The following is a 27,837-nucleotide window of genomic DNA, read 5'->3' on the forward strand; positions in this document are numbered from 1 at the left end:
CTTGTCTGACCTGACGGCGGAAGGATGTATGTACAGCACAACCTTATAATGACCCACAAACAAAGTGAAACTGCAATGCCGTGAAATGGATGCAGCGCTAAAGAAAGGCTGATATGGATAACCCAATTGATCCCGTAATGGTATCATCGTATGGGGTTCCTTGCTGGTCTCAAGCAGACCAAAAACATGCTCCTGTTTGTTGGAAAGAATATTTCGCATCTGGGATGGACTTGACAATCAGCGCAAGACATGTACTTTCTACCACTATGAGTTATAAATATTAAAACATTTGCGCACTGATGTTATCAACTAGCAAGGTATACTCTCTACTTTCGCAGAAGGAAACGCGGCGTAAATCTGCTGAACCATAATCCGCCGTAGCTCAGCCTCTTTCCGAATAATAACTGGCTGGTTATGTCGCCACCGTCTCCGAGCAGATAGCTCTTGTTTTCCAACAGAGCTGTTGCCAATTCCACACTCGCGATGTATGAACAAAAAGTCCAAAAGCGTAGATTTCAAATCATCCCATAGGGTGCCTGATGCCGTACGGCAAAGTCGTTTTGCAACTCGTAGCATTTGGGATACCGACCAGCTCCTTTCGCCATTGTCTGCTTGTTGCCCGGTTGGGAAGCCTCCATTGTCTAGGAAAATCCACAGTACCGATGCGACGCTAACGGTCCCGTATGAGCTGAGTTTTCCAACTTCGAAATTGATCCAGTCCAGATAATTATTGAAGTTTTGGGGTGCCGAATATGAGTCAAAAAGGGCAACATTGAGATAAAATAGGCAAGCCACACAAACGTATTCGTCAATGTAGCTAATATCTTGTATACCGTGATCGTAATCAGCGACTGAAGTTAAAATGTCGTATACGGGTGAAGTCTGGTAAAAGAAGCTCGGGGTTGGCGGAGATTCATTTTCCTCGATATCTTCAACTTCATAACGTGCAAGCAAGGATTGCTGAAGTTCATTAAGAGAGTGAAAAAATGAGAAAAAATTTTCGCAAGCTTGAAGTATTTCCGGTAGGTCTTTATGAGTAAGAGCTATTGATGAATCCACGGATAACCTTGGAGCCATATATGAAAGGGTTGGGGGTATGTCAGGCGTGTCACCTGTCCATGGAAACGTGGCCCCAACAATTGCATCAGGAGCACAGCTAAAATCGACCCTATAATTTTGCATGTTTAATGACGACCATTAGGGATCAGACGGGCCCTACGGAAAGCTTACCAGTACAGGACCTTTTCCATAAAGTGACTTGTTGGGCTCGTTGCGCGCATTCCACGCATCCCGCCCCGTTTTTTAAGCAACTGCGTAAGGCCTCGAATATGCATATTCTCGACATTATCGTCTTTAGACCATTTCTAGATGATATGAGTAAAATGCATACAAATGAAAGGAGGGTAATAGTGTAGCCACATACTTCAATGACAGCCATGCTAGCTGCGCTATATATAGTGCCTTCTTCCTTCCCCGATGTGTCATTCTTCAGACGCTCGTTTAACAATCTCAATGCTCGCATTTTATGCGTTAAGGAAAGTACATTTTCGGTTTGGTTATGTGTACCTGCCATGTGTTTCGCCGAAACAGCAAGCATCGCTTGAAAGGGTACAGGATCATGAATTGCAACGCGCTGAAAAATTGCCCTTATTGGGTTGTATTGGTGCCTAGGGTCCATCTTGTACATTCTAAACGGGTATATTGTGATAACTAGAGAAACTTTGAGTATATAATTGGAAAGAGATAAACAGGGAATTGAACGGAACCAGAAAAGTGGGCTAAACCAATCAAGGGATGTTGATATTGACTTACAGTGTGGTATCAGACCATATTCTGTTTTGTCTAGAGTCAAAGGGAGACTTTGGAAAGGGTCCATTGCTCCAGAGCTTGGCCCGGCCTGTGGATCTGAGGTAGGGAGCTCATAACAATCTGCATACATTCCAGCCGGCTCAGGTATAGCAGTACCTGGTATTCCAAAATCGACAGAATTCACACTGGAGCTTGAGCTGGAGCTGGAATTAGAGAGGGGGGAGTTTCCGGGTTCTTCTTCCTCCGCGGCTGATGAAACGCCTTCGGTGCTGGTCCCAGCAATTGACCACCCACGAACACGAGCTTTGTTCGACTCCAACCGAGCAATGCCATCCAGGCGGCGTTGGTGAACGTATTGGCGCATAGCATAGCGTCGTACTTGTCTTCGGGACTCTGAGTCGGTGACTAGGACGAATTCAAAATTCCTAGGGCCATCTCTGTTCTTTGGAAGCGGAGATGGCCCTGGATTTTGACTGGAACGGTTGGGAGTCACAGCGGTATTAGTCTGCAAGGTCCTCTGCACCCTGGAGGAGTCTCCATTGCTGTCTGGATGGGTTAAGTCGCGCGCTTTGCCACGAACGAAAGTACTCCCGGCGGCCTTTCCCATGATCCCATCTTTTATTAGAGACTCCGTGCCTGGAGGTAGGCAACCGACCAGATCACTGAGACATAGATTACAACATGTAGCATACACAGTAATTCAAAACCCAAGAGATGAGTAGTGGTTTAGAGGAATCCTGGCGCCTGGAATCGCAAGACGTCAGACTGAGGTGCAACGGGCTTTCCGAAAGGGGACAAGGTGTGGGGGCGTACACGTGACGGGTCTATTTCTAGGTATTTATCGTGGGTATTGACTAGTGCAAACGGCGTCATAACTTACGCGTACTGTAATTTGGAATAAATAAATGAGAACAGCATTTGAGTTGCTCAATAATATCATTTAGCAGAACCGGACGGCTTTGTGTGCATGCAGATATGAACAAAGGACATTATTCATATACAGCCACCAATTTATTGTGCTAGTTGTGTGGTATAAGATTGCTGAAAGGCGCCGGTTACAGTATATCAGAACATAAACTGATTTCAGCCTTTTTCTTCTCTCAGTTTGGCTAGAGCTGTCATGATGCCCTCATTTTCCCCTTCAGCCTTGCTTTTGGAGCTTACTTCTCCCACATTTTGAATGTTGTGACCTAAAAATGATCGCTTGTCCGATTCCCGTGACCTAGATTTTTCAAAGGTGCTACCGGCCAGGACTTGTCCAGAAAGAAGACGCTCCTCTTCTTCAACTGCTTCCCTAAAGATACCATCTAGGTATTCTTCATCTGCACCTGGGCAAACTACACTCGCCGAGCGCGCTATGCCATTGTTCTTCTCGGAAGCAATAGTTGCTTGAGCAGCTCGAGTTTTGAACTCTTCCTTCACAGCGTTGGTCCACTGGCTGACTTTTCTCTCTCCCCATCCGGGAACAGTACTAATTTGTTCTGGCTGTGCGTCGATAGCTGCTTGCAAACTACCAAACGTGGAGATCAAGCTGGCAGCATCCGATTTGTTAATACTCCTTGGTGTTGTAATAAATTCCACTAAGCTATCTTTATAAGACCGTGGCTGTTGAGATCGAATCGCAGTTGGTGGGGCGTTTTCGGATGATTTGAACAGTTCCAGGTAGTGTCCGGCTTCCGCTGCAGACCAACATAAAATCAGAGTCAGATTATTCACGATAGACGTTTTAGATAACTCTTTCAGACTGTCTTCATGGTTTGGTATATCTACCATTACCAGAAGAATACGCAGAGTATACTTTCCGCCCAGTAATTTTATACGCGAATACACATATTCCGGGTGTAGGCGATGATATTTTAGGGAGAGAAAAAGGGCGCAAGTTGTCGCTCCAAGTATATAATCAGCCGGTATGTCGGCATACTCCCAAGGCAAGAGCCGAACATGATTTAATATAGGATTGCCCTTCTGTCGTGCTGAGACGAGGATAGCGGACCGCGCGCTGCGATTGGGGAGGATTTGTGGCGTTGGTTGAATAATCTTTGACGGGGCAGGAGGCTGCGGATGGGGGGATTGCGGCGCAGGTTGGGGTGGTGCGTCGGGCTCAAGGAGTTGACTGAAGTCTGGGACTTCTCCAAAGTCCTCCTCGTCCATCCTGTTCGAGGCTTCGAGCACCGAAAGTTTGGCGAAGTTCAGAGTCCTCTCGGCGACACCGGAGTTAAGCTGGCCATAATTACGATACGGCCGGTTCCGTACTGTATGTGTGTAAATACGGCGAAGGAAGCTTAATTGAATATTCTGTTTGAGGGCTTGCTTCCATCACAAGTTCGACGTTTAGACCAGCAATGGCAGATACGCGGAAACGAAGACGCTTATCGGGCGCTGGAAACTTCGAAAACGAATCCCAAGCTGCACAGAATGATATGAAGCAGGGACCGGCTGAGGATGAGGCGCAATCCTCTCCGAAAAAAGCTCCTCGCAGAACCCTTTTCGTGCGGTCCCTCCCAGCATCGGCTACAACTGAGTCGTTAGCGAACTACTTTTCTCAGACCTATCCTATCAAACACGCTACAGCAGTTGCTGACCCTCAGACAAAACAATGCAAGGGCTACGGGTTTGTTACGTTTGCAGATGTCGACGATGCGCAACGTGCAATGGAAGAATTGAACGACTCAGAGTTTGACGGTCGAAAAATCAAGATTGAGGTAGCGGAGCCTCGTCATAGAGAGATCGACGAAAAGTTAGGCAAGAGTGTCCCTTCAGCACAGGCGACCCAGTTAAAAGAGCAGAGAGAACAGCGCAGGCAAGGGGCTTTGCCCCCAAGGCTAATTGTTCGAAATTTACCATGGAGCGTGACAGAGCCCGATCAACTAGCGGTTCTATTCAGAAGTTATGGCAAAGTGAAGTATGCTGATATCCCAAAGAAGGGCGGCCGGCATTCTGGTTTTGGCTTTATTGTAATGAGAGGGAAAAAGAATGCAGAAAGGGCTATGGAATCTGTCAATGGAAAAGACATCGATGGCAGGACACTAGCGGTCGACTGGGCTGTTGATAAGGAAGTCTGGGAGAAACAAAGGCAATTTACAGAGGATGCAGGGGAGGAATCAGCTAATACCCCAGAAACTTCAGATAGGGTATCTGGAGATGACGTTGCTGACGAAGATGATTCTGACGGTGGTGTGGACATCGAAGTGGATAATGGAGATACCGGGAGTATAGAGAGCGCAGAGAATGATGAGGAAAAAGCAGAAGAAGAGGAGGAGGAGGATGACCGAAATTTGTCCACAATTTTCATTCGAAACCTTCCATTTAGTGCATCGGACGAAACACTTTATGAGCACTTTACCACATTTGGTGCAGTCCGTTATGCCAGGGTAGTTGTTGATCCTGAAACTGAACGCCCAAGAGGCACAGCTTTTGTCTGTTTTTACAAAGAAGATGATGCCAAGGCATGCCTTCGTGAGGCGCCGAGGCAAATGGATCAGCAGTCTAAAGATTTCAAACCACACTCCGCCACAGGCATGAAAAAGTCTGTTCTTGAAGACGAGAAAAACGACCCTTCAGGTAAATACACCATGGATGGCCGTGTTTTGCAGATATCGCAAGCAGTAAGTAGGAGAGAGGCAGGCAGACTTGAGGCAGAAGGGACCTCACGCCGCGATGCTCGAGATAAGGATAAGCGAAAGCTTTTTCTGCTGTCTGAAGGCACCATTGCAACCAATTCACCCCTATACTCTAAGCTATCACCATCGGAAGTTGCGATGAGAGAAGCTAGTGTTAAACAGAGGCAGAAACTCATCAAAAGCAACCCAATGTTACATATCAGCCTCACCCGATTGTCTGTTCGAAATATTCCTAGGAATGTTGATTCTAAAGCTTTGAAACAGCTAGCGAGAGAGGCCGTTGTCGGTTTTGCCACGGATGTGAAAAAGGGCCTCCGCCAGCCGTTGTCGAAAGATGAACTGTCCAGAAGTGCAGATTTGATGAAAGAGCAAGAAAAGTTGCGAAAAATCAAGGGCAAAGGTATAGTCAAGCAGGCAAAAGTCATATTTGAGGGCAGGGAAGGAAGCAAAATTCAGGAAACTAGCGGTGCGGGTAGAAGTCGTGGATACGGCTTCATCGAATATACCTCTCACAGATCTGCCCTGATGGGATTGAGATGGCTGAATGGCCACGCCGTTGGTGCATTAGGAGCTACGAAGGTTGATGCAGATGAGAAAAAGAAACGCCTTATCGTGGAATTTGCTATCGAGAACGCGCAGGTGGTGAAGCGCAGACAAGAATCGGAAATTAAAGCGCGAACTCAGAAGGAACGTGGGCCTCACGACAAGCGAAAGTCTGATAGACGCAACACCAACTCTGAAGGAATAAAACGTGGAACCAAGAGAAAGAGACCGGAGAGATCAGGAGGTGGTTCTGACGAGAAAAAACTAAAACCGTCAGAACAAGGGTCAGCCAAACCTGAAGACCAGAACCACCTTGCGAAAAGGAATCGTATAATTGCGAAGAAACGAATGTTGAGAAAAACGAGGAAAGGGAAATGAGCGCCCTTTGTAGAAAGGCCGTGCCGTAAATGGGGCTCTCGGCTTGATAAGCATCTCAATATTTTCCCCCTACCACAAAAGTTGCTAGATACCCTATATGTGTACTGGAGTCCAGGCCGATATTTCGTTCCATCATACTCTTCCTTCGCATTCTTTCCAAAACTTTGGCTCGTGGACCCTGGATGGTGTCCTACTGAGGTTGACGTCCCCTAGAGAATCTTGTCACTTTTGAATGACGGACATCGAATACCATATCTTATCAGTAGCATTAAATTCACATGAGGCCGGCCAACTCGCTCCTTAGTTGCCCGAACCTGTAAGCAGAATAGCAGAATATCACAAACCATCCCTGTCCGGTTAAAGTCAAAAGTTCGACGCCCCTGCAACCTTTCCAATAATATTGTATCTCTTGCTGAAAAACTTAAACCAGTCTTCTAACACTCCTTTCTCCTTTTCTCCTAGATCCTGCCATTCTGGCCGGCAGTCTTGGACCTTTAGGGACGAGCATGCTAGAGCGCGAGAAGCGTCCTTGCCCGCGAAGACTGTTATATTATATGATTGGTCTTTAGTACAATATTCGTTTGGATAAATCCCTTTAAAGGCAAGCGGGCCTTTAGGACGTATTAGTGCACGTACCATTGTAGTTTCCACCCTGTTTGTAGGCTGCATTACTTGAAACGTCAAATACGACTCCTTTGATTGCAACGAGGGTTGGGCGGTTGGAATCGACACCTATTATTGCGGTCGGAGCAACGTTAAAAACCTATGATTCACGGGAAGAAAGAAGGATGCGAGTTGTGAAGGGCGGTACCAACAGACCATTGCATTTACTCAACTCGTCGAGGGATATTGGGTCATTTTTGGGGGGGTTGAGGTTTTTCGCCTCTGGAGACATGATACCCTTGGGGCTTGCCATTATGTCTGTGTCTTTTACTAGAAAACAGATGATGTTTTAAGTGTGATGCGAGTTCGATCTCTATGTCTTGTTTGGCGGGGTAAGGCCTGTCTTTAGTACTCCTTCCCCGCAATGACTGATGGTTACATAAGCTAGGGGGCTGTATGGAGGAGCTACTGTATCAGGATCCGGTGGTGGAGAGCAGCACTCGATGGAGTGAGTCTAGGTGTTTCAATTAATGATGTGTATAATCTCGTCACCTTGCGCTGGGCAGGAGAAAGGTCCCGAGATTACTTGTATACGAAAATACCCGAAAGGAGCATTTTCTACCAGCCAATGACATGAGCCGCGTTACACATCACGCTCAGCATAGCTCTGAATCATTCCCTGCAGAGTCGGGTCATACTCCTTAAGCACCACCCTGTCCCCGTCCAATACAGTGTTCGCTTGTACAAAAACTTTTCGGGGAACCTTTTTCTGAAGCACAACCGGCCGCAATTTCTGACCCCACCATTCGTCCACATGCGTGATTCCATCGTACAACTTTTTTCCCTCAACAACATCAGCAGTAGATTTGAAAATGTGAAGCTTTTGCAAATACTGCTCAACAGCAGGGCGTCCATGGGTCAGAATCTTGCTCCGATCCAGATAGATCTCAATATCTGACAAATCTTCTTTGGTATGCTTCAGCTGCACGAAGCAATCAGGCGCGTCAAGGAATGTTCGTAGGATGCTGAATCTCGCTTGCATATGTGCCTGTCCCCATTTCTGGCTTTTGGGGTCCCAAAACTCTAACGCCGTGATACCGGCTCGGGCCATGGTTAGGTAGCTGACATAAAGCACATCCCCCGCTTCGCCATCAAGGTCGATGTGGCCGTCACCGAAACCGAAAAGTTTCAAGATTTCAAAATCACATCCAAGAGCCATAGCAACACATTCTGCACGGCATTCCTCGTATGAGGAGGCGATAGGTCCAAATACCGAGCTCCAGGTCTGACCTGGTTTATACCATGTAGAAATAGGTTTATTTGTGATTGGGCTAATAGGAGGGTTGGAAACGTCAAAATTATATTCGCCGGGAGCAGTCTCCTGTAAGAGTTTGCCAGTTCCATGGCCTAGAAGTTCGTGAACACCGACTTGAACTTCAAAGGCAGGGTCTCGGTATTTTCGGAAAATCTCCAAATCCTCCGAACGAATAAAAGGAACGGGTTCGTTTGGGGCTTTTGCACTCAAAACATTCCCAAGTGAAACATTTTTGAAACCCAAATTCTGCCGAATATCATCGTAATTCGGGATATTGATTCCAGCGGGAATTCCACTTCCCGCAAAAGTTAAAACTTCCAGAGAAGTAAAATCTGGGCTATGAAATTTGTCCTTCTCAAAGTCCTTACCCCAGGGAAGCTTTGGAATAAAGCTAGGAGCATTGGCAACCAGCTTTTCAAACGATTTTGTACGCTCTTGATTCACCTGTTTAATGATTAGTCCAAATAAATGCAAAAAAAATAAATGCAAAAAAAAAGAAAAAAAAAAAAAAAAAAGAGTTAGTGTAAATCATACCATAGCGGCGAAGCCCTCCCATTCTCCTCGAACACCATGAGGGTCACGGTATGTCTCGACAAATCCCAAATCGGATTCTACCATAGGCCCTTTGTCTCTGATCCAAAACCGTTGGCTTTCCTTATAGGCCTCCAAAGACCCGGTAGAGAATGACTTGGCATATTGTTCGTACATGTTCTTCTGGATATCATTGGCTGGATTCAAGCCTGCCTGCATGCAGCTTTTAGTTATTTTCTCCAGGAGGTCTGCGTAATCTCCATAAACTAGAGTAAGTTGTTTCCCTTCCAACTTTCCATCTAAGGGCCATCCATTGACATCGCCAACATCTCTATCACGGCCCGCTGGGTTCTTTTGTGCCGAGGCTATTAGTAGTTCGAAGTCCCCATTCTTCGTCTTGCGTAATCTTGTGTTTTCAAGGAGTAACTTTTTCTTTTCTAAGAAATCGCCCACCAGGGTGATCTCTTCTTTCGTAATTGTAGGGGAGTCGGGATAGTATGTTGTCATATGGCCATCCTCTGGGTATCCTAGATGCATCAAGGCAAGGGAGGAGGTGACATAAATGCCGCCTCCAGTTGTGGAAGCGGTTTCGAATGCTTTCTTAGATTCATCTGTCGCGGATGCCAGCTGCCTGAACAAATTCTCTGGAATTCTAGGTACGAATTTAGAGTCACCAAAGCCTTTATAGTTTCCACAATTTCCTAGAAACTGAGCAGCATATTCAAGAAAGTGCTGTACTTCGCTCTGGCTAACGGCTGTCTTGTCACCTAGGGACTTCCAATCGCCGTTGCACGCGCGATACAAGGATAATATTAGATCGTATATGGGTTCTGATTCCGGAGAGACTTGGCGAAGAGTAATTCTAGTCCCTAGGAATGCTGCTCTGAAGCACAATGACTGTCAGTGAAAGCACTCAGAGTCTGAAGAAAAGAAAGGGAATATATCTGGCAAGTTCTGGAGGGATATTACGCAATATCTAATACCAGGGGAAAATAGCAGAGGAAATCCAGTAGCATCAGCGAGATGACCAATATCCCAAGACTCACCTGCTAATGTGGTGCGCGTATCGTTTCAATTTCTCGTCTTTCAACGCATCAAAGTGTTGTTTGATCTCCAGCCGGACAACAGTGGGCGGGGAATCGGCAAGGTACTGCTCATTGGCCTTGCGATCCATGCTGGTAAAGGAATTGGGTACTCCGCTAGATGAGTTGAGTAATAATGAGGTGCTTGAAAATGAGCGTGTTGATAATAGCTGTAGCTGTTGCGGCAGGGGATGAATGAAGGAGTTGGGCCTGGCGTGATATCTTTGAACGAAGGAGCGGGCCCCAATACTAGAAATGCGGCGAAGAGGGGTCATCTCACCAAACAGGCACCGCAGCAATCCGGGCCCTGCGGGGAAAGAAACTGCGTCCCAGAGGCGATGAGGTAATCCTCCGAGGCTGAAGTTTAACCTCCGCGCGTATTGGGCTGCTATAATGTCGACGATGCCTGGATATATGCAGTGCCTCGTTTACACAGCTACGGAAAACATTGATGCAATGTATTGTACAGTCCTTTAGGTAGGATTTAATGGAAGTGGGATAATATACGCTTGTCTTGAAGCACGAGTCCCGGGATTGTAAGCTTAAAGCAAGCTTTCATATTTATCAAGACCTTGTCCCTGTTGCCCATACCTTGCCGGCTGGTTTGGTGGAGAATTTTTCGTATTAGAAGTGGTCGGCGGGGGTGAGGGAAGAAATCGTGATGTCGATGAGTTAGATTGTTGAGGATTTATCGGGGGAGGTGGAGGTATAGTAAACATTGCCGCTGTCGTCATGGGCTGCTGGGTCGGCTGAAGCGTTGCATACGTGGACGGTGCTAGCGGAGGAGTATTAGAAAGACTTGACTGCAAGTTCAGCGACGGCTTTGAGAGTGTTGTATTCCAGGATAGACTTGTTGTGGGCTGCTGGTAGAAGGACGTGCCTTGTCCACTTGTAGGTTTGAGTACAGGAAACGAACCAATTTTTGTATCTGGGGTAATTGACCGTGGGTTAGGCGATACCCCCAAAGCACTATTTGACGAGGACCATGAGAACTTAGGTCCAGTATCAGGCGATATTGGCTGAAGAGAGGGCACTGACGGAGTTCCCCACACATTGGAAGGAGATGTCACCGTGCGAGCCTTCCCTAAAACGAGACTTTCAAAATCCATCTCCTGATCAGTACTGCCGCCATTGATATTTATTTGCGGACCAAAAGCGCTGGAAGTACTAGTTTGGGATTTGTCACCACTGGATGTCGATGACAACTCCTGAAGCTTTTTAGTCTGCTCTTTCTCAATAACCGACGACAACGACTTGATAAGATCCATATAGCTAGTGAATTGCTGCACATTTAGCAACGGACCAAGACTAAATGTCCACATAATTGGAAGAACCTCCAGTGCTAGAAAATCGATATCCACATGATGACCAATTTGTTTAAATACTTTCAGAGCCGCCATCATCACAGCGGGTTCTTTGGTTTTGATTCCTTTCATTAATGGGACTACCTTCTCCTGTATTGTAAATTTATCAAGAATGGATGAAGAAGCCACATGTTGAGATTTAGGTGCACTCTTAATCCCGGAAAGGTCATCCGAAGAATCCGGAGAGTCGAGAGATCCGCCACAGAGGATAACAAAAGCTTCCAAACCCCGTATTTTGATAGCTAGGCTACTTGTTTTACTAAACACAAGTGCTATCGGCGGGAACACTTCATCCTTGACAGTGGAGAAATCAAGTACGGGAAGCATAGCTGGAAGGCATCTTAAAGACGTGTCGACTAGCGAATGAGTAGGAGAGTCTAAGCCCAAAGAAATCAAAGGCCAAACATCTAAAGCGGATATAAGTTGTATGTTGAGGGTAAGAAGCAGTTGATACGCTCACCTTCTTTAAACTCCTTCCCAGAACAATTCTCAGCTAACAGTTTAATATTCTCAAGAATAACCATAAGACCTGCATCTTTACCACTGCCTCGTTCTACAGTGGTGGCTTTGCCATTTGAAGAAGGGAATAATACTTTCAACTGGGGAAGTACTTTATCGGACACAACGCGGCACCCAGCCGGAAGGCGGTCGATTATTTTGAACGTGTTTTGTAGAATGAGCGGCAGAAGCTCATGATCCTTACCCTCCTCTAGCAAGGCAGGGAGCACTTTTCTCTCCAGCACAGAAGTAGGAAACTCAGGTAAGACATGTGAGAGGCCCCTCATAAACTGGGATTTCTCATTTGGCGTCTTAGCAGGGAAGGATTCTAGAAATCGTATGGTTGATACAAGAACATTATCGAAATACCGGGCCTGCTGAAATTCCCGAGCATTCATCCGCTGTGCTGGTCGCCTTGTAATTAATCTCGGAAGAATCTCCGACTGAAGGTCTTTCGGAATTGGTCTGGAACAGCAGAAAGAGTTGTTCTGAGAGGGAACTGTCGAGGGCGATGATAAGAGCTTCTTGTATGTATTGATGCTCTGGTGGCTTTGAAGAGGAGAGATGTGTGGAGAATTATAAAGCGCAATTATTAACAGTCCAAGAGAGAAAAGGTCCGCTGCGGTTGATATATTTGAGTCGATAACAAAGTCTGGCGAAGTGTAGTCCAAGTCTAGCTGGACAAAAGGGGGAAGTTGGGCGTCGTGATACAAAACTTCAGATAGAGCGAGGGGAGGTAGTGTTGAAGTACTTTGCGAGTCAGCTGGGCCTGAAAACGAGAGACCGGATATCTTCCAGTCAGACTTAGAATTGATATAAATGGCATCCGGAGTAAGATTTCCGTGGACGAGTGCGGCGGATTCATGCAGAAATTCGAGGCCCTTGCCGATCTGAAGCAGTCCTTTTTGAATTTCAAGTTCATCAATGTCGAGATCTCTTCGTCGCTTTGAACCATCTGAAGCCTCTATAACGTATCGACTCGTTCGACCCCCGGCTCTCTCTTGCTCGTCCTTTTCCTGAAGCAACCCGGCCAAAGATGCAGTCAATGGCTCCGTAACAAACATCAGTCCGCCATTCCTTGTATCTTCCACAGGCTCAAGAATTTGGAGAATAGACGGATGCCTGAGCCTCGCTAGATTAGAAGCTTCCCGCTTCAGTCGTTCAATCACGCCCTCTTGTAGCTTCTTGAGATAGGAATTACTGGAACGCGACCCAAAGCCACCCGCCTTGGAGTCTAATGATTTGCGGTCAAAAATAAAGACGGAGGCCGGAGTGCCGGTACCTTTCTTCTTCCCATCATGGACCTTCCAGGGCCCCGAGGTGAAAGAGTGGGTCGGGCATATCTGGTAATTTGAGGAAATATTTGAGCTAAAGGACTTTAAGGCAGAAGAAAACATGACGATGATCTTGCATGAAGTAATCAACTTTTAATAAGATGAGTGAAGTCTCTCAACGGAGGCACCATATGTAACCATACACCTTGCAAGCAGAAATCAGCCCCCCAACCTTATTATGCTGCGTGAAATGCGAGTCGCTTTCAGTGCCCGTGTCAGGATCTTTCCATTGGAATACTTGTTTCTATATAAGAAGGAAAATAGCAAAATAGTAAAAAATTGGGCTGGCGGGACAGACGTCCGATATTATTAGTTTCTGAGCAATTGGACAGCGATGCCAAAAGACTGACGAGGCTTTGATGCCCGGCTTACTTACCCAAAGCTGACGCACGTGACCAGTTAGGTAAAGCTTCCTTATATAAGCAATATCACCGAGGCTCAGTACCAGATATAGGCTAGTGCAGGGGCCTCCGATTTTGCCCCGAGCCGAGTCACGCGAACGGCGCCTGATTGGCCGGCTCGGTAACTTGCCTCGTTTACGCGGAAAAAGGCCTGCCCCGGCGCCGCCGTTAAGCGCTTTGGGACCGGACCAAGAAGCTCGCTCCGGATTATATTTTGAGGGATCTTCGGTGACTCAAACCCATTGCCCATTTTGCAGTCAAGTAGAATCCTCTCCGCTCCTCAATCCCTGTTCTGCGCGTTCGTCTCGTTCCCGGGAATTAGTATATTTTCATTCAAAACATGAAAAGTGTTCTTAGATTAGGTTGCGCAAGTGCGCGACCACTTTCGACCGGCCCTTCTAAGTCCCCTGTCTTGAGATACACCGCCAATGCCATATGGCGAAGGCATTCCAGTGCCTGGCAGCCCCCAAGCAGAAGTGACGGGCTTCCAGGTATAGATGCTTCAAAGCTTACTATTACAAAAACTGCGCATCCAAAACAGCTCCTTCCGCCAAAAGAGCTTGTGTTTGGATCTACTTTTACAGGTTCACATCCCATTCAGTGTCGCATTGGAGAGAAGCAGCGCTGATTTTATTGAATAGACCACATGCTCCAGGCGCATTGGAACACCAAGGACGGATGGCTTGCTCCAGAAATTGTTCCGTACCAGGATTTGAAGCTCGACCCAGCCACCTGCGTTTTTCATTATGCTTTTGAGTGCTTTGAAGGAATGAAGGCCTACAAGGGCAAAGATGGCTCTGTTCGATTATTTAGACCGGATAAAAATATGGCACGACTCAACAAATCTTCTAGACGGATTGCACTTCCCAATTTTGACTCTAAAGCGATGATTAAGCTCGTTGGCGAGCTCGTGAAGCTGGATAGTAGATTCATCCCACAGTGAGCTCTTCCTCGGTTATTCTTTAAACCACATTCTAAAGCTAGTTATTCTAGGGAACGAGGCTACTCGTTATACTTGAGACCTACGATGATTGGCACACAGAAAACTCTTGGTGTCTCTGCGCCAGGCTCAGCAATGATATTTGTTATTGCCAGCCCTGTTGGCCCCTACTACCCTACTGGCTTCAAAGCCGTTTCCCTTGAAGCAACAGACTACGCCGTTCGTGCTTGGCCTGGAGGCGTTGGAGATAAAAAACTTGGAGCAAACTATGCACCATGTATTGTTCCACAGCTTGAAGCAAGCAGCCGGGGTTTCCAGCAGAATTTGTGGTTGTTTGGTGAAGAACAATACTTGACCGAAGTCGGCACCATGAATCTCTTCATCGCTTTGAAGAACAAGGAGACTGGTCAAAATGAGCTCATCACACCCCCATTGGACGGTACAATCCTTGAAGGCGTCACACGTGACTCCGTGTTGACTCTGGCTCGTGAGAGACTTGTTCCCCGGGGCTGGAATATTGTGGAGCGCAAGATTACTATGCCAGAGCTTGCACAAGCGGCGGACGAAGGCCGGCTGATTGAAGCCTTTGGTGCTGGAACCGCTGCTATTGTCAGCCCTGTGCGCAACATTAGCTGGAAGGGCAGGCTTGTTGAATGTGGGTTGAAGAAAGATGAGGAGGCCGGTAAGGTTGCACTTGAGATGAAGAACTGGATCGAAGGGATCCAATACGGGGAAGAAGAACACCCATGGAGGTACGTCCAAAGCTGCGCAAATGAATCACTAATACCCCAAACTAATCCTTCTTGTAGTGTGAAACTGTAAATGCCTGTGTTGTTCCAAGAATGATCGTATCGAAAACGCATCTTCTCTGAATGCTGTCCAATACCAGAGTATTTTCGTCCCATTTGACTCTTGGCGGTTTTCTGTGTTTTACGATAGCGTGTTTAGGCGTTTTTCTTTCTGCGTGGTCTTCTCTTTTCTAGACTGCTGATAGTAAAATAGAGCTTTACGTGTGGTCGATTTTTCAGTAATTAGTTCAAAAAAGTCGTTCCCCCGGGTCTTTGGTGCTCCATCAAAGACTCGAAGATTCCAAAGTATGGACTATCTGTGAGAACGTCCTCCAGCCGACAGGCATCTAGAAGTTCCCGCCAATTTTGGCTCAGCCCCATTCGTAATCGTCTAACAGGGCCCTGACGGGTCCTCTTGGAACGTGCACGCATGGTTAACCTGCATATCCCTAATCTCCGGAAACAGCTCTAGCCAGGGCTCCCTCTTCATATTGAAACCCGATCTGATCCCTTGGGCCTTCATTTCTTCCGCATACTTGACCTCAGCGGCAAGAGTTGTGGCCTACTGGCACAGAATACTCCTTGCGTAAACTCAGGATAGAAGATTCAGCTCTTCACTGCTTCCAATGGGGAAGGCCGAAATCGGAGTGATCGTCTAAATTGAAATTGAGACCAGCTCACTCACGACTGGCCCGCTTAATTTTCCATGATCGTGCAGCTTGACTCACCCGCGCTCGTATGTTTACCCCAGCTCGTATGTTATGCGAAGCAAGCTTAGCTCGCCGTTTCGGTTCCGATCTTCACGCCGGCCGCGGCCTCCGCTGTCTTTTACTGATTCCCGTTCGCGTGTACGGACTATGGATGGTGCTGCTGGGCTTTTGACGCGATCCATCTTTTCTACAGCGCCGAAATACTTGCTTCATGATGCCAAAGACCACTACGACCACCTCAAAAGTATTTAACCTTTTCTACTCCCCGCAACCTTAAATGCAAAATCTATTTTTAGTCATATCCACACAGACTTCTCTATGTACTCTGTACGAAGTACCGAAGTACGGTGTATTAGTCGGGTAGGTACTCCGTACTCCATCGTATGTGCGTATGAGTCATTAAGATTACTGATCAACAATGGCATTTATAATAATACATAGGCCCTCTTTTCCTTGCCAACCCTTATCAGAAAAACAAGGTCCAAAACTATTGCTATTCCGGACAGAAAGAGAAACATCTACCGCCAACCCAAACACAAGGCTCCACTTATCGAAACGTCTATTAATGCCAGAGGGAAATGTTAAAAGGCTGTTGATGCGTAGCCAACTCCGTAGAACACCAAGAATTCTGAATTGGAGGCGTTATAGCGGATGAGATGGTACCCGGCTTAACTCACCCGTGTTAATGTATAGTATATTAAAACGTTTAGGACCGCCGATAGTGCTTCTGGCCACTATGGCTTGAAGACGTTGAATAAGGGTATGAATTCGGGTCATAGTGCTGATAGGCATAATTTTCTGGCATGGAAGGCTAATGAGTAATTTGTTAACACAGTCGTCGCACTGTACGATGGGACGCATGGGGCAGTACCTGGGAACCAGCTTGTTGATATAACGGCTCGGTGACAGGTATATTCGCGTCAGATATAAACTGGCAGTAGTTGCGGTAATCGATAAAATGGCCAACCTCAGGGTTCAAAGGGAGTTCTCGACTTGCACCTAGATGCTCTGAGCTAGAAAGGCCGTGCTGTGATTCTGGTCGAGGCCTTAAATATTGCGATAGTTCTGTTTGGTATTGTGAATATGTGTAGGGTTCTGCATAGAAAGGCGATGGCGATAGTTCAGGTGGACAACTTGGGTTATACTGCGATTGATGCGGCCCAATATGGCCATCATTTGGCATGAAACTCGTGTAAGTGGAGTGAGTTCCTAAAGGTGTTGTTGAATTCATAGTATGTTGGGCTTCTTCGGCTTTTGTCTGAGAACGCAGGGGCCGTTGCTCAGGCGATAATTTAAAAGCATCACTTTCGTCTGCAGATCGCTCTTCTTCCATTCTCTGCTTTAATTTCTTACCTATGAATGAGTCAGCTCAGGGCTCCACGTTTTTGATTTTGAATGGTTGTGCCTGTGCTTTCGTTTTTTTTTAAGAAAAATTGAAATGGGAACAGCAGCTTACGATAATTACGCTGGGCAATGCGATTTTGTATTCGCCGCCTCTCAGTGAGATCTGATATCTGTGTCCAATCTTCATCCGGGTGGGCATGCTCACTGAAGGCACTATTTCCCGCTATTCTCGGAAAGGTGCCGGACCGAGGCGAAGTTGACCGATTGTTCTGTCGTCCCATAGTTGTGGAACGTGCTCTTTTTGAACATATAACGCCGCTTATATTTTGATGACGTGACGATTGATAAGGGGGGAAGTGAGCGATAAGAGGGCTAGAACAATCAGCCAACAGAAAACCGGACATGATCGAAGGTGATCAATAGACAACGGTGAAGGGTTTATATGTAGCTTCTGAAAGATTAGAAATTCCTAGGCAAAGTAGCATATATCAGGCAAACATATAATTCAAGCTGTGGTTGCAGCTAAACTTTACACAAAAGGGAAAAAGGTGGCATGCAGGGGTTAGTTAAGCCGGCGGGAAGTGATCTTAAACACGAAAGCGCATGGGTAGTTAACCAAGCAAATAGAAGCTGATCCACATATCTCGTGGCGCCGGCCGGTAGCCTCAAACCGATTCATCTGGTGGATGTTCGGCACTGTTGGGGCTGAATTTTAAACCTGAGGTGCCCATAATTGAAAGCAGCTAGGGATTAGGGCCGTAGAAAACCATTCTCAGGGTCCCAAGATATGACTCAAGGGCGTGGCCAGGAAGACCAGGTAGACGGTATGAAGATCGGGGACGGGGGCACATTCCGATTTGTCACTTGACGTGCATATTTCTAACGACGCTCGAAGTGAAACCGGAACAGCAAGCCAGCTATCAAGCGCCTGCACTTGATTTGGAAACCGAGCAGAGCCACATCATTTGACATTCCATTAAAAGAAAGTTCTAGACTTCATCCCAAGTGGAGTCTGCCTTGTGATCTTCAGCACCGCTTTTGCTCGAACAGTCCATTTGTGCTGCGCACATGTGTGTATGAGCGTTGGTGTGTGAGGCGGAGAGCGGAATGGCTCCTGGAGCCCTTGGGGTTGGGCTGGGCTTGTGGGCGACGGCGTGTACGTCGGGGGCTGAGGGGTGAAAGCCAAAAGCCGTCAGTCCTGTGCATTGGTCGTTGGCGGGTTGCCCGTTGATACCGGCTGTGTTGTCGTCGCCGTCCACGTACTGCGAACACGCGATGAGGCTCCCAGCAAAAACGCGTGTGCACGAGCCACGTGTACTCGTGCCCCAGTTATCAATCGGCTCTCAATACGATGTGCCGAGCCTCTTCAGCTGAGATGGCCGCAAAGAAGCGTTCCGAAACTTCAGGCTTCCGTATATCACCAAAGCGGCCGGCTCAGGGGCCTCTCATCACTGTTTGACCAGCCCTGTTCTAGTGCACCGCCCCAAGCTAAATGACCTTCGTGTCTGCCACCCCATGGAAATTTCCATTTCTAGCTGCGGCCCTTTCCGTGATCCCCAGTTTTCATACTCCCGCGCCGGCTTCTTTCTATCCTGATTTGGTGTCTGGTTCGGACTTATGGTGTCGTTGCAGGGTCAATCAAATGGAACCACGATCCATCACCTGAATACCTATTGACACTACACCGCTGCAATACCTTTTCATTTAACCTGCGCCCATGGCAACTAAACCCGTTCCTTATACCACAATCTCCGAAAATATGCAGGTAGCTCATTCTGCGCTGTGATGGCCACCTAAGAGCGAAGAGTATTGCAGCACGCCTCGGACCCCGGGCTCGATGCTCCGTACGCTATTTTTGGAATTGTTCCTTTTTTTCAAAGCTCCATTGATAACCGGAAGGCTGGCCGCACGACGTCATCCTCTCCTGGCGTTGCCGGAGCTTTTTAGGAACATGCCGCGGGAGGGAATACATTTGGCGATGCTACTGGCTGAAAAAAAAATACGATATGCGTTCCTACCAGCCCTTCATAGCCAATCATCAGCCCCGATAAGCTGCCCCGATAGGATATAACATACGAAGCATTGTCATTGACCTTGGAGGATATGGTAACTGTACACGTGACTGTTCAGCTTGACCTCGAGGGGCATCCGCTAGAAAGATAGAACTAGCCTAGGGAAACCGTTGGTTACCGAGAACGTTGCTCAGAACCCAAGGAACCCAAGGCCAATGTCATTATCATTAATCAAATGCTCTAATTCTCGCTATGCACCCACTGACCAAAGGGAATATGAAAATCCTGGGAGACAATAGACTCTGAGCGTCTCTGCTGTGTCGTTTTTGACAGCCTAAGTGACCAGAAAAGTTTAGAGAAAACAAATTTAAACTCGAATAGGAAGTAAAATGAAATGACATATACCTCCAACTTTCCTTTTTTTAGGGGTAGCAGAGCGTAAATGCAAGGCAGTATAAAAGATTAGGAAGAACTTGGAAACAGGAAACGCGGTGGGCAATCGCTAAGAGTATGTACTGAGTCCGATCTCAAACAGTAAATCATCAAAATTACAATGCCACTTTGATGCATTTACGGATGTCAAAATTTCTTATGGGGTATACTCCTGAGGACATATTTTTCTTTTCTTTTCAACCCAACTCTCCAGCCCCATTAGTATTCATAGGCTCTGGGTTTGTGGGTGCTGCAACTCTTCGTTTTCGTATTGGCGCCTTCTTCCGTCGGCTAATAGCGGCCTGCTGTGGATCCTCGGCATCCATTTCGGTATCGCCGTCAACAGTGCCAGCTTCTCGATTAGCAGCATGGTAAATGGCACTTTCATCTAGCTCGTAGATATTGTCCGGCTTCATCCTTAACCACTTCATTCGCGGGCCTGACCTAGCGCGCTCCGACACTTTAAATCCGTACACTTTCGCTTCGTATATTCTGCCTTGCCCTAACCCTGGTGCAAGATTTTCCACCATCACGCCGTTTATCTGAATTGGTTGGCTATTGGAACTTGCACCAGCACTTTTACTGCCATCTGTGGAGAGTAAACTAGTTACCGGCGCATCTGGTGGGCCAGAAACATCAAGTTCAGGGAAACTCATGAAAAAAAGGCACCCAAATGTGGTGCCGAAAAAAGCGCCATCGACGGTCTGAAATCGACTGTTTGGCGGCGTGTATAAGTCCTGGCAGCTTGGGCAGTATAACTTTACAGTATCCAGACCAGGAGTATCCGTCCGTCCAACTGGTAGCACTCTGCAGCCCTGGCAAAAGACGCGAGGGCAAATACCAAAGTCCTGGCGTTCGTATTTTTCTAGCATTTGCTGTATACCCAGGCGTGAAGTAATGTATCGTTGATGAATCAATCCGTAAAGAAGCTCGGCAGATGTTTCGATAGCGCTCAAATCGCTGGCGACGCGAATATGTCTCCCACCACTTGATCTATCGTAATCACGAGTGTCACCCAATATGACATCTTCATCGTCATCATATTCGTCCTCATCATCTTCGTCGTCATCATCCGGCTCCACGTCTAAAATCATCTCCAAGGCTTCTTTGAACTTTGGAACTTGCGATTGTAACCCCGTCAAATTGAAGTCGTCCTCAATGAAGTCCTCTGAGACCTCAGCAAAATACTCATGTCCCATGAGGGAGCAAAAGGCCGAGATCCACGACTCCGGTACCCCGGAAGAGACGGACATGATGGAATAATCGGTTCCGGGTTCGTAGGCTGTTTAAGATGATGTTGCGGAGGAGCCGGTTCACAAAAGGTAAGCACAGGCGGGAAGGTGTGCGTTTACGTTTCGGTACAAGGACTCGCTAGTGTTACTATAGGGTGCTGTGTGAAATCGAATGTGGTGTAGTACTAAGGTCTGTGGCAGAAATCACGGAATGATGGTCCAAGGCGTGGTGGGGATTGGGGAAGGGGCTCAAAGAGAGAGCGACCAAGTCGATATTATCCCGTACACATTAGCGGCATAAAAATAATTGCTTAAAGGCGTGTGGTGAAGTGAATAGGCGATAAGCAGCACACCTATCGACGAAGACTGGGAATGGCGTTGGGCAACAGTCCCACAATGTACAGACTCGCGTTCCCACAGGGGCAGGTGTAAAGGGTTTTCAAGAAAATAAGCATGCGGAATGTAAACCACGTGAACGAGGGTGGCTCAATGGCATCACGAATGTCGCGGCGCATACAAGCCCTGGTGGGAATATGTTCAAGAGAACCGCGGCAGAGTGAGGTTGTCTTTCTTTCCTTATCAGGTGGTGGGATTGCGGTATATCGCGCTAATCACCTGATGCCCGCTTAGTGTTCTGTTTGGTATGTTTGCAATAGAGAGTGCAAACAACCCAAACAACAGGGGGCGAATCGCGATATAAACGACAAGTACCAGACACATGAAGTAGATCCATAGAATTCTTTAACCATACTAATAATCAATAAAACCCGCTAAATTCAAAATAAGTCCCGGACAATGCGTGAAAACTCTCCTTCATTCACCAACCCACCAGGCAAGCCATCAGAAATATGGTGTAACTCGCCTTCATGATTTACAAAATCGCCATTTAGACCATCGGCGCCTGTCGTGTGAAGATACGTTCCATAAGATCCCATGGCTTCAAAAAGGCTGGTTAGTTCGTTACTCATCTGGAGGCCGTTGACAGGACTGTTGCCCAGTTCGCCATTAACGTTCATTCCAGGATAGTTTGCAGACAAAACCTCAATAGGGTGACCAGCAAGTCCAGCCATAGCAACGGCGGCGCTTGAATGCGGGTCACTCGGTTCATGCCCCAGAGGGCGAGGAAACAGGCCGAGCTTTTCTCCAATCTCTCGAAGCCCCCTGATCATCTTCCATAGCCTTTTTGCCACGTAAGATTTGGTGCTGAAACCTTTGATAAGATCAAGCGCCATATAAAATTCATCTCGAACTTGGCGATTAAATTCAACAGGAGCATGTGATACGGCAAGAAATAAAACAGCAAGTGAAGCGATGAGAAAGTAATTAAATAGCATTTGTTGGGACCGATAAATGTCTGTCGTCTGATTAAGTCGAGTCAGAACTCGGATAGTGTCGGCAGCTATGCCCACAACAGTACGCGCGTAGGACATATTTTCCATTATACTGGTTGCTGAATGTAATACTGGTCGATAGATGAGGATTCTTAAATGATTGCCGCGAATATGCAACAGAAGGCGCAATCGCTTCACCGCCCTAACGGTTTCAGAGTTTGTGTTCAGATCAGCTGGGTGAAATTTAAGCCCATTGGGCACATTTTTCATCCACTGAACAACTTGGTAGTCCAGGAACTCAATCTTATCCCTTTTAATTGCAGCGCTCTCGGAGCCAAGTCCAGAGTACCATACTTTTGAGCTCAGGCGGCAGTATGAAACCATAGCTCTGAGATAGGGAGCAGAATCGTCCTGTTTGCCATTAGAATCGACTAGGAAAAAAGAAACCGGTAAAGGTAGCTCACGGGATCTGGCAGATATGGATCTATATCCTCGTCTTGAATTGTGAAAGGTAATCCAGTCCCCACACTCCAACGCCGGTCCAAGGAATAAACGGACCAAAATAGCTTATTCGCAGCAGCTAATTCTTCATCGGTATGAAATGCCTTCAAGACGGCATCTCGACGGTGCAGGCCAATCTCTAGGCACATTCGCGCGGCTATCCCAATTGACCGATACGCTAGAGCATCATTGTCTGTATGAAAGTGGTAGGTTGCCTAGAACATAGTAAGCCACATTAAATATCAATAGGCCGATAGCACTAATAATTTTATTTGTACTTACCACCAGAGCAAGGAGCTTTATGGTTTTGATATCACCGGGCTCCCAGATGCTGAATTCTACATTTTGTTTCACGCTATTATAGAATCGCGCGCCCAATGCACTCTCTCCACTACCTTCCACTGTTAGGGTAATAGCAAGCACCATTTTTAATATACTTGTATCATCGTCACTCAAACAATCCGCCCCAGGCTTGAATCTCTTCGCAAAGCCCGTCCGATCAGCAGCTTCCAGGAATGTGAAGAGAAGATTCGTTTGTGTGACTAGCTTCTCAATATCAAAAATGGGATACATCATGCCTATTTCCTCCTCGTATATCCGACATAAGCGAACGGCCTCTTCCCGCTTGATTACCCAGAGTGGATCCTTGCTAGGATGGGCGAACATATGGGGATAGGGTGCCAGGTGTTGTGGAGGGGTTTGCGCGGGGGTTGGATCTTGTGCAGTAAAGAGCTCATGTGCACCATCATCCACCGGTGCAATCCCCATGGTCTGCAAGCTTGACTTCGCGACATCGAAGTTGAACGCCGTACTGGTCGGACCGTGAAATCGCGGATGTTTCGAGCGTGATTTTACTTGTGGTGTATTTTGGCTGTCATACGCGGCGGGTTGGCCGGATATCGATCGCGACGCTTCGCGACTGAACTGGCCGGGATCGACGGGGGTAGATTCAGATTTATGATAGAGCTCCGTGATATTGGAAAATAAGGTATTCACTTGTTCCTGCAACTGCTCGATATGCTTTTTCATGGACCGAAACTCCCTAAATTGCACGAAAGCTGTTAGCCGGGGCTTCCCAGGTGGAAGGGTCACAGCAAAAGCGCAAGCCTACTCTGAATCCTTGAAATTGCTGCTGCAGCAATTCGGGGCGTAAAGACCTGCAGAGTACTCGCATTAGCCATACTGCACAGTCGACTGAGCGCCAGGCCAACAGCAGTCAGCATACATTCCAGAGACAGATGCCCGCAGCGCTGGCATGGCACCTGCCCGTTGCATTTGATCTTCCGCCGTTTGCACTCATTGCTACGGAATCACCTATCGTCAGCGCAATGGCGTGGCTCGACGTTCGCAAGAGCACCCACCAAGCAAGCGAGATATATCGGTTCCGCTTTGACCGTGTGTGAGTTCCGCTGTTCGGCTCCGCTTTTCGCTTCGCATCGCCCGCGGCATTCCCGGAAGTGGGCGTCTGGCTCTCGCTTGGGGCTGTGCCGACGCCCGAGGCTGGCGATTTGGCAGACATCGCGCTGGATTCAGGATGCCGGAGGGACACACGCAATCGAGGCCGTGGCAGCGTTGAGACAGCGCCGGGCCGCGCAGAGGAGCGACGTTGGGGTCTACTGGAGAGGGGAATCTCGGCAACCTTTGGAATCTGGGGAATGGCGGACGTCCGCTTGGCCTATTAGACGCTCGCTAACTGGCTGCTGACCAAAGGATGAGCTTCATAGTCGCGACGCCGACACGCTGCCACAATCTGCTGCTCTGACGCTGGCTGGTGCGGCGAGAGAGGGCATGAAGAGCAAGGCAGCGGGTCTTATTCGCTTTTCGGCCCTAGAGACACTGGCCAGCAGCTGCACTTCTGTGTTCCGCGAGTCCTACTTCAAGCCCCAGCGCCCCGTTGTGCTTCCTCGAGGCCGATTTCGAGAGCTGCCGGCAGCCTCACGATGGTTTGTTCCGGTGCCGTTGGCCAGTGACGGTGACGTGTCATCGCTGAGATCGCTCAATGTCGGGTACTTGTCGTCGCATCGTGACTGTTACGTGCCGCTCGAATTGACTACAAGAAGAGTTTGTGAAGATGGGCATCTGGAGGAATCATTCAAGCGTTTCCACGCTCCTCTGGGTCTATTCCTCGACTGGACCCGATCAATCGAGTCGTCCAGCCTAGGAAACGCAGCTGCGAACGCCGAAGCAAGCCGCCGCCCAGATACCCGCCTCTACCTCGCCCAGTGCCAGTTGCTGGACCTCACACCCCAGCTGCGGGACGATCTCCCGACCCCATCATACGTCTCAGACGCCGGCAAAGGAGACATCTACGACACAAATATTTGGGTAGGAGTTGCGCCCACATACACCCCCTTGCATCGAGACCCCAATCCGAATATTTTTGTGCAGCTCGCAGGCTCAAAACATGTACGACTGCTCCCTCCAAGTGCCGGCCTTGCGATCTTTAATTGCGTGAGTCAGCGACTTGGAAGGAATGGTGGAGCTGGAAGTGCCGTATTTCGAGGTGACGATATGATGTATGGGCCGGAGAAGGACTTGCTTGAGCGGGAAACATGGGGAGAGCAAGATACTGGATCCGACGTACCGGCGATGTACAACGACGCCTATGAAACTGTGGTTCATGCCGGGGATGGTATTTTTATTCCGATGGGCTGGTGGCATAGTATCAGGGGTGTTGGAATGGGAATTACAGCATCGGTGAGTGTCATCGGCCTAGGAGATACTCTGTAGCCATCCAACCTTATCTGAACCTAAGCTAATATGTTGATCTTTTTGCAGGTCAACTGGTGGTTTCGTTAACTGTTTCCCCAATTGAGCTTCTTTACCCCGTATAACTAACTGGCACGTCCCATCCACAAAGCAGGTTACATGCGAGTTCCTAGACAAATACCATCAAGGAAAGCTACAGCTCATTTTCAATCGTTTCTGGGCTTTATCTCGCCCTCCTTCCATAAGATGATCAGTGGTGTCATCTCAGAAAAGTCAATTAAATAGTAAAGGTAATGGGTGGGAATATGTACTTGAATATGTGCATACGATTTATACCTGAATCTATCCACAGGCCTCCGGCGCCGTAAGAGAATGTGCAGCCTGACAAAGGGATGCAAATGTTGAGTAAAGGTTTCAAAGACTTGCAGACCGCCCTTCTTCCCTCACTCCAAGCCATCAATACTATCTCCAAAAGCACATATAATGGCGCGGAGTGGTCTATGTCTTCCAACCCAGTCAATACATTTGAAAATTTAACAACCAAAGCGCCCTCGACGTATCCAAAGGTCATATGAATAGCGCTCCATGACACCATATCTACCTAAAAGAGGAAATCAAGAATTTTTTCGAATAGGTTTCTAGAAAGTTTCATCATTAGCATGTGAGAAGTAGAAGGGATACTCCCTGTGAACAGGTACTGTAAATGGACAGGTATGCATACTTTGGTGGTTGGGGAACAAAATTTCTTTCGTATTCTTCAATTCCAGCGAGATCTTTCTTTAAATCGACCTCCGTTGGCGGAATCAATCTTGTACGTTTGGTGAACTTCCAGCCAAAAAATATAGCGGGAACCACAGCTATCATCGTATACGAAAAGAAAAATGACGGCAAGTTCCATTTTCCGGGTAGAAACACCGTGTAGCCACCCACGATGGACATGACTGTGCACGCTATAAACGAGTACCATGCCAAAAACGGCTGCCATGGCGACCTAAATGGCAAAGTTCTGCGAGATAATCCTTGGACATCACAAGCTTTCTTGAAGCGAATGTATGTGAATGCCATGATGGCAAAGTTGATCAGCTGCGAGGCTGTGACAAGACTAACAAACCATTGCAAAACGACCGCCGCACTGTTCGAGACCTGTAAGAAGCCCAGCAAGGAAATCAGGAGAACGAGAATAACAGTATACTTTGGCACGCCGCTCTTTGTGCAGTGCGTGAAGATTCGGGGTGCCTTCCCTTCCAGAGCGAGACCGTACAAACTGCGGCTGGCGCAGTATACGAAACTGTTTCCAGCACTAAACGCGGCTAAGAGCACCGCCGCATTCACGATGTGTGGCAGAATTGGAATCTTAAGGCGGGTCATGGAGACAACATAAGGGGAAGCAGCAGCACCAGGAAGATTTTTCTCAAATGCATCCTTAAGAACCGGATCATCATACGGCACGTTGATACCCACTGCCATACTTCCCAGGACAAAGAATGAAGTTAACCGGTAGAAAACAGCGTTGTATGCGCGAGGCATGGACACGCGCGGGTTCTCAGCCTCGCCAGCAGCCATGGAAACGTAGTCTGGACCTGCAATCGTGAAGCTAGCTTGGATTAAACACTGCAGGAATCCAAGGAAGCGGCCCAGATCGCCCGTCTTGTACAGTTCAGCAAAAGATCCCGGCGTTTTCCAGTATCTGAATCCAAAGCGGTCTCCAAGTGGGTTGCCACCAAGCATAGCAATGAATGTGTAAATGATCAGCCCTACGATGAGCAGCATTTTACCTAAGGAGAGCCAGAACTCGGATTCTCCGTACCATTTGACGGCAAAGAAATTGAGAAATCTGCAAAGAAGGTAAACGTTGGGTCTCAGTAAAAGTTAAGTCTAGTGAAGGGAGCACATACCCATAGGCTACAATTATGACTGTAATAATGGCTGCAACGGGGACGGTCTGGCTCCAAAACTGAATGATGAAAGTGCATGCTACGACCTCGAAGGGAACCAAAGCGGCTTCAAAAACGAAGAAATTGTATCCCGCTGCAACACCAAATGCTTCGTCGACAAAGCGACCAGCAAATCGGATGAACGGTGAGGATATAGGTAAATATGTGACCATCTCGGCCATGCCTGTTTCTTCGTATCCTCATGTCTTAGCAGAGTCTTAAAGAGGGGGAAAGGGTCGCGATAGGGAAGTAGTTAGGAGTTTCGAAAGGTCGCATAGGGTGTAGGGTGATGTTGATGATATGGTTTGTGTGACTTGCGTGATGATGATCGGCATTGCACTTCATGCGAAGATAACAGGGAGAGAATATGCCATACACATGGTAATAGCCAAGATAACGGTGCACCTATTTTTCAAATTCATAAGA

General features: G+C 47.6%; 11 protein-coding genes across 11 annotated transcripts; 3 read left to right on the forward strand and 8 right to left on the reverse strand.

Annotated features, from left to right (window-relative positions):
* Positions 1–309: 309 nt before the first annotated feature.
* LOZ57_005552 (uncharacterized protein) lies at positions 310–2,416 on the reverse strand (the record flags this gene model as incomplete). The annotated part of the gene is made up of 4 exons (XM_049254581.1): positions 310–1,168; positions 1,231–1,364; positions 1,424–1,710; positions 1,813–2,416. 4 exons carry the CDS (start codon positions 2,414–2,416, stop codon positions 310–312), a joined length of 1,884 nt encoding a protein of 627 aa, XP_049106406.1.
* Positions 2,417–2,892: 476 nt separating this feature from the next.
* Positions 2,893–3,960, reverse strand: RAD10 (ssDNA endonuclease and repair protein rad10; the record flags this gene model as incomplete). Its single annotated transcript, XM_049254582.1, has 1 exon — positions 2,893–3,960. The coding sequence occupies one exon, from the start codon at positions 3,958–3,960 to the stop codon at positions 2,893–2,895; it is 1,068 nt and encodes a 355-aa protein (XP_049106407.1).
* Positions 3,961–4,151: 191 nt separating this feature from the next.
* On the forward strand, positions 4,152–6,350 carry NOP4 (RNA recognition motif-containing protein; the record flags this gene model as incomplete). Its single annotated transcript, XM_049254583.1, has 1 exon — positions 4,152–6,350. The coding sequence occupies one exon, from the start codon at positions 4,152–4,154 to the stop codon at positions 6,348–6,350; it is 2,199 nt and encodes a 732-aa protein (XP_049106408.1).
* Positions 6,351–7,596: 1,246 nt separating this feature from the next.
* LOZ57_005555 (uncharacterized protein) lies at positions 7,597–9,973 on the reverse strand (the record flags this gene model as incomplete). Its single annotated transcript, XM_049254584.1, has 3 exons — positions 7,597–8,712; positions 8,803–9,682; positions 9,846–9,973. 3 exons carry the CDS (start codon positions 9,971–9,973, stop codon positions 7,597–7,599), a joined length of 2,124 nt encoding a protein of 707 aa, XP_049106409.1.
* A 450-nt stretch (positions 9,974–10,423) lies between these two features.
* Positions 10,424–13,140, reverse strand: ppk32 (Protein kinase domain-containing protein ppk32; the record flags this gene model as incomplete). Its single annotated transcript, XM_049254585.1, has 2 exons — positions 10,424–11,652; positions 11,706–13,140. The coding sequence occupies 2 exons, from the start codon at positions 13,138–13,140 to the stop codon at positions 10,424–10,426; spliced, it is 2,664 nt and encodes an 887-aa protein (XP_049106410.1).
* Positions 13,141–14,124: 984 nt separating this feature from the next.
* On the forward strand, positions 14,125–15,240 carry BAT2 (branched-chain-amino-acid transaminase bat2; the record flags this gene model as incomplete). The annotated part of the gene is made up of 3 exons (XM_049254586.1): positions 14,125–14,417; positions 14,472–15,170; positions 15,228–15,240. 3 exons carry the CDS (start codon positions 14,125–14,127, stop codon positions 15,238–15,240), a joined length of 1,005 nt encoding a protein of 334 aa, XP_049106411.1.
* Positions 15,241–16,622: 1,382 nt separating this feature from the next.
* LOZ57_005558 (uncharacterized protein) lies at positions 16,623–17,541 on the reverse strand (the record flags this gene model as incomplete). The annotated part of the gene is made up of 3 exons (XM_049254587.1): positions 16,623–16,727; positions 16,788–17,269; positions 17,373–17,541. 3 exons carry the CDS (start codon positions 17,539–17,541, stop codon positions 16,623–16,625), a joined length of 756 nt encoding a protein of 251 aa, XP_049106412.1.
* Positions 17,542–19,901: 2,360 nt separating this feature from the next.
* Positions 19,902–20,957, reverse strand: CKB1 (casein kinase 2 regulatory subunit; the record flags this gene model as incomplete). Its single annotated transcript, XM_049254588.1, has 1 exon — positions 19,902–20,957. One exon carries the CDS (start codon positions 20,955–20,957, stop codon positions 19,902–19,904), a length of 1,056 nt encoding a protein of 351 aa, XP_049106413.1.
* Positions 20,958–21,712: 755 nt separating this feature from the next.
* LOZ57_005560 (uncharacterized protein) lies at positions 21,713–23,949 on the reverse strand (the record flags this gene model as incomplete). The annotated part of the gene is made up of 4 exons (XM_049254589.1): positions 21,713–22,678; positions 22,732–22,983; positions 23,051–23,810; positions 23,861–23,949. 4 exons carry the CDS (start codon positions 23,947–23,949, stop codon positions 21,713–21,715), a joined length of 2,067 nt encoding a protein of 688 aa, XP_049106414.1.
* Positions 23,950–24,096: 147 nt separating this feature from the next.
* Positions 24,097–25,498, forward strand: LOZ57_005561 (uncharacterized protein; the record flags this gene model as incomplete). The annotated part of the gene is made up of 3 exons (XM_049254590.1): positions 24,097–24,163; positions 24,227–24,432; positions 24,479–25,498. 3 exons carry the CDS (start codon positions 24,097–24,099, stop codon positions 25,496–25,498), a joined length of 1,293 nt encoding a protein of 430 aa, XP_049106415.1.
* A 633-nt stretch (positions 25,499–26,131) lies between these two features.
* Positions 26,132–27,593, reverse strand: AGP2_1 (general amino acid permease agp2; the record flags this gene model as incomplete). The annotated part of the gene is made up of 2 exons (XM_049254591.1): positions 26,132–27,311; positions 27,373–27,593. 2 exons carry the CDS (start codon positions 27,591–27,593, stop codon positions 26,132–26,134), a joined length of 1,401 nt encoding a protein of 466 aa, XP_049106416.1.
* Positions 27,594–27,837: the final 244 nt, after the last annotated feature.

Source organism: Ophidiomyces ophidiicola, assembly GCF_022830035.1.
Source record: "Ophidiomyces ophidiicola strain CBS 122913 chromosome Unknown scaffold_29, whole genome shotgun sequence".
NCBI classification, from domain to species: domain Eukaryota; kingdom Fungi; phylum Ascomycota; class Eurotiomycetes; order Onygenales; family Onygenaceae; genus Ophidiomyces; species Ophidiomyces ophidiicola.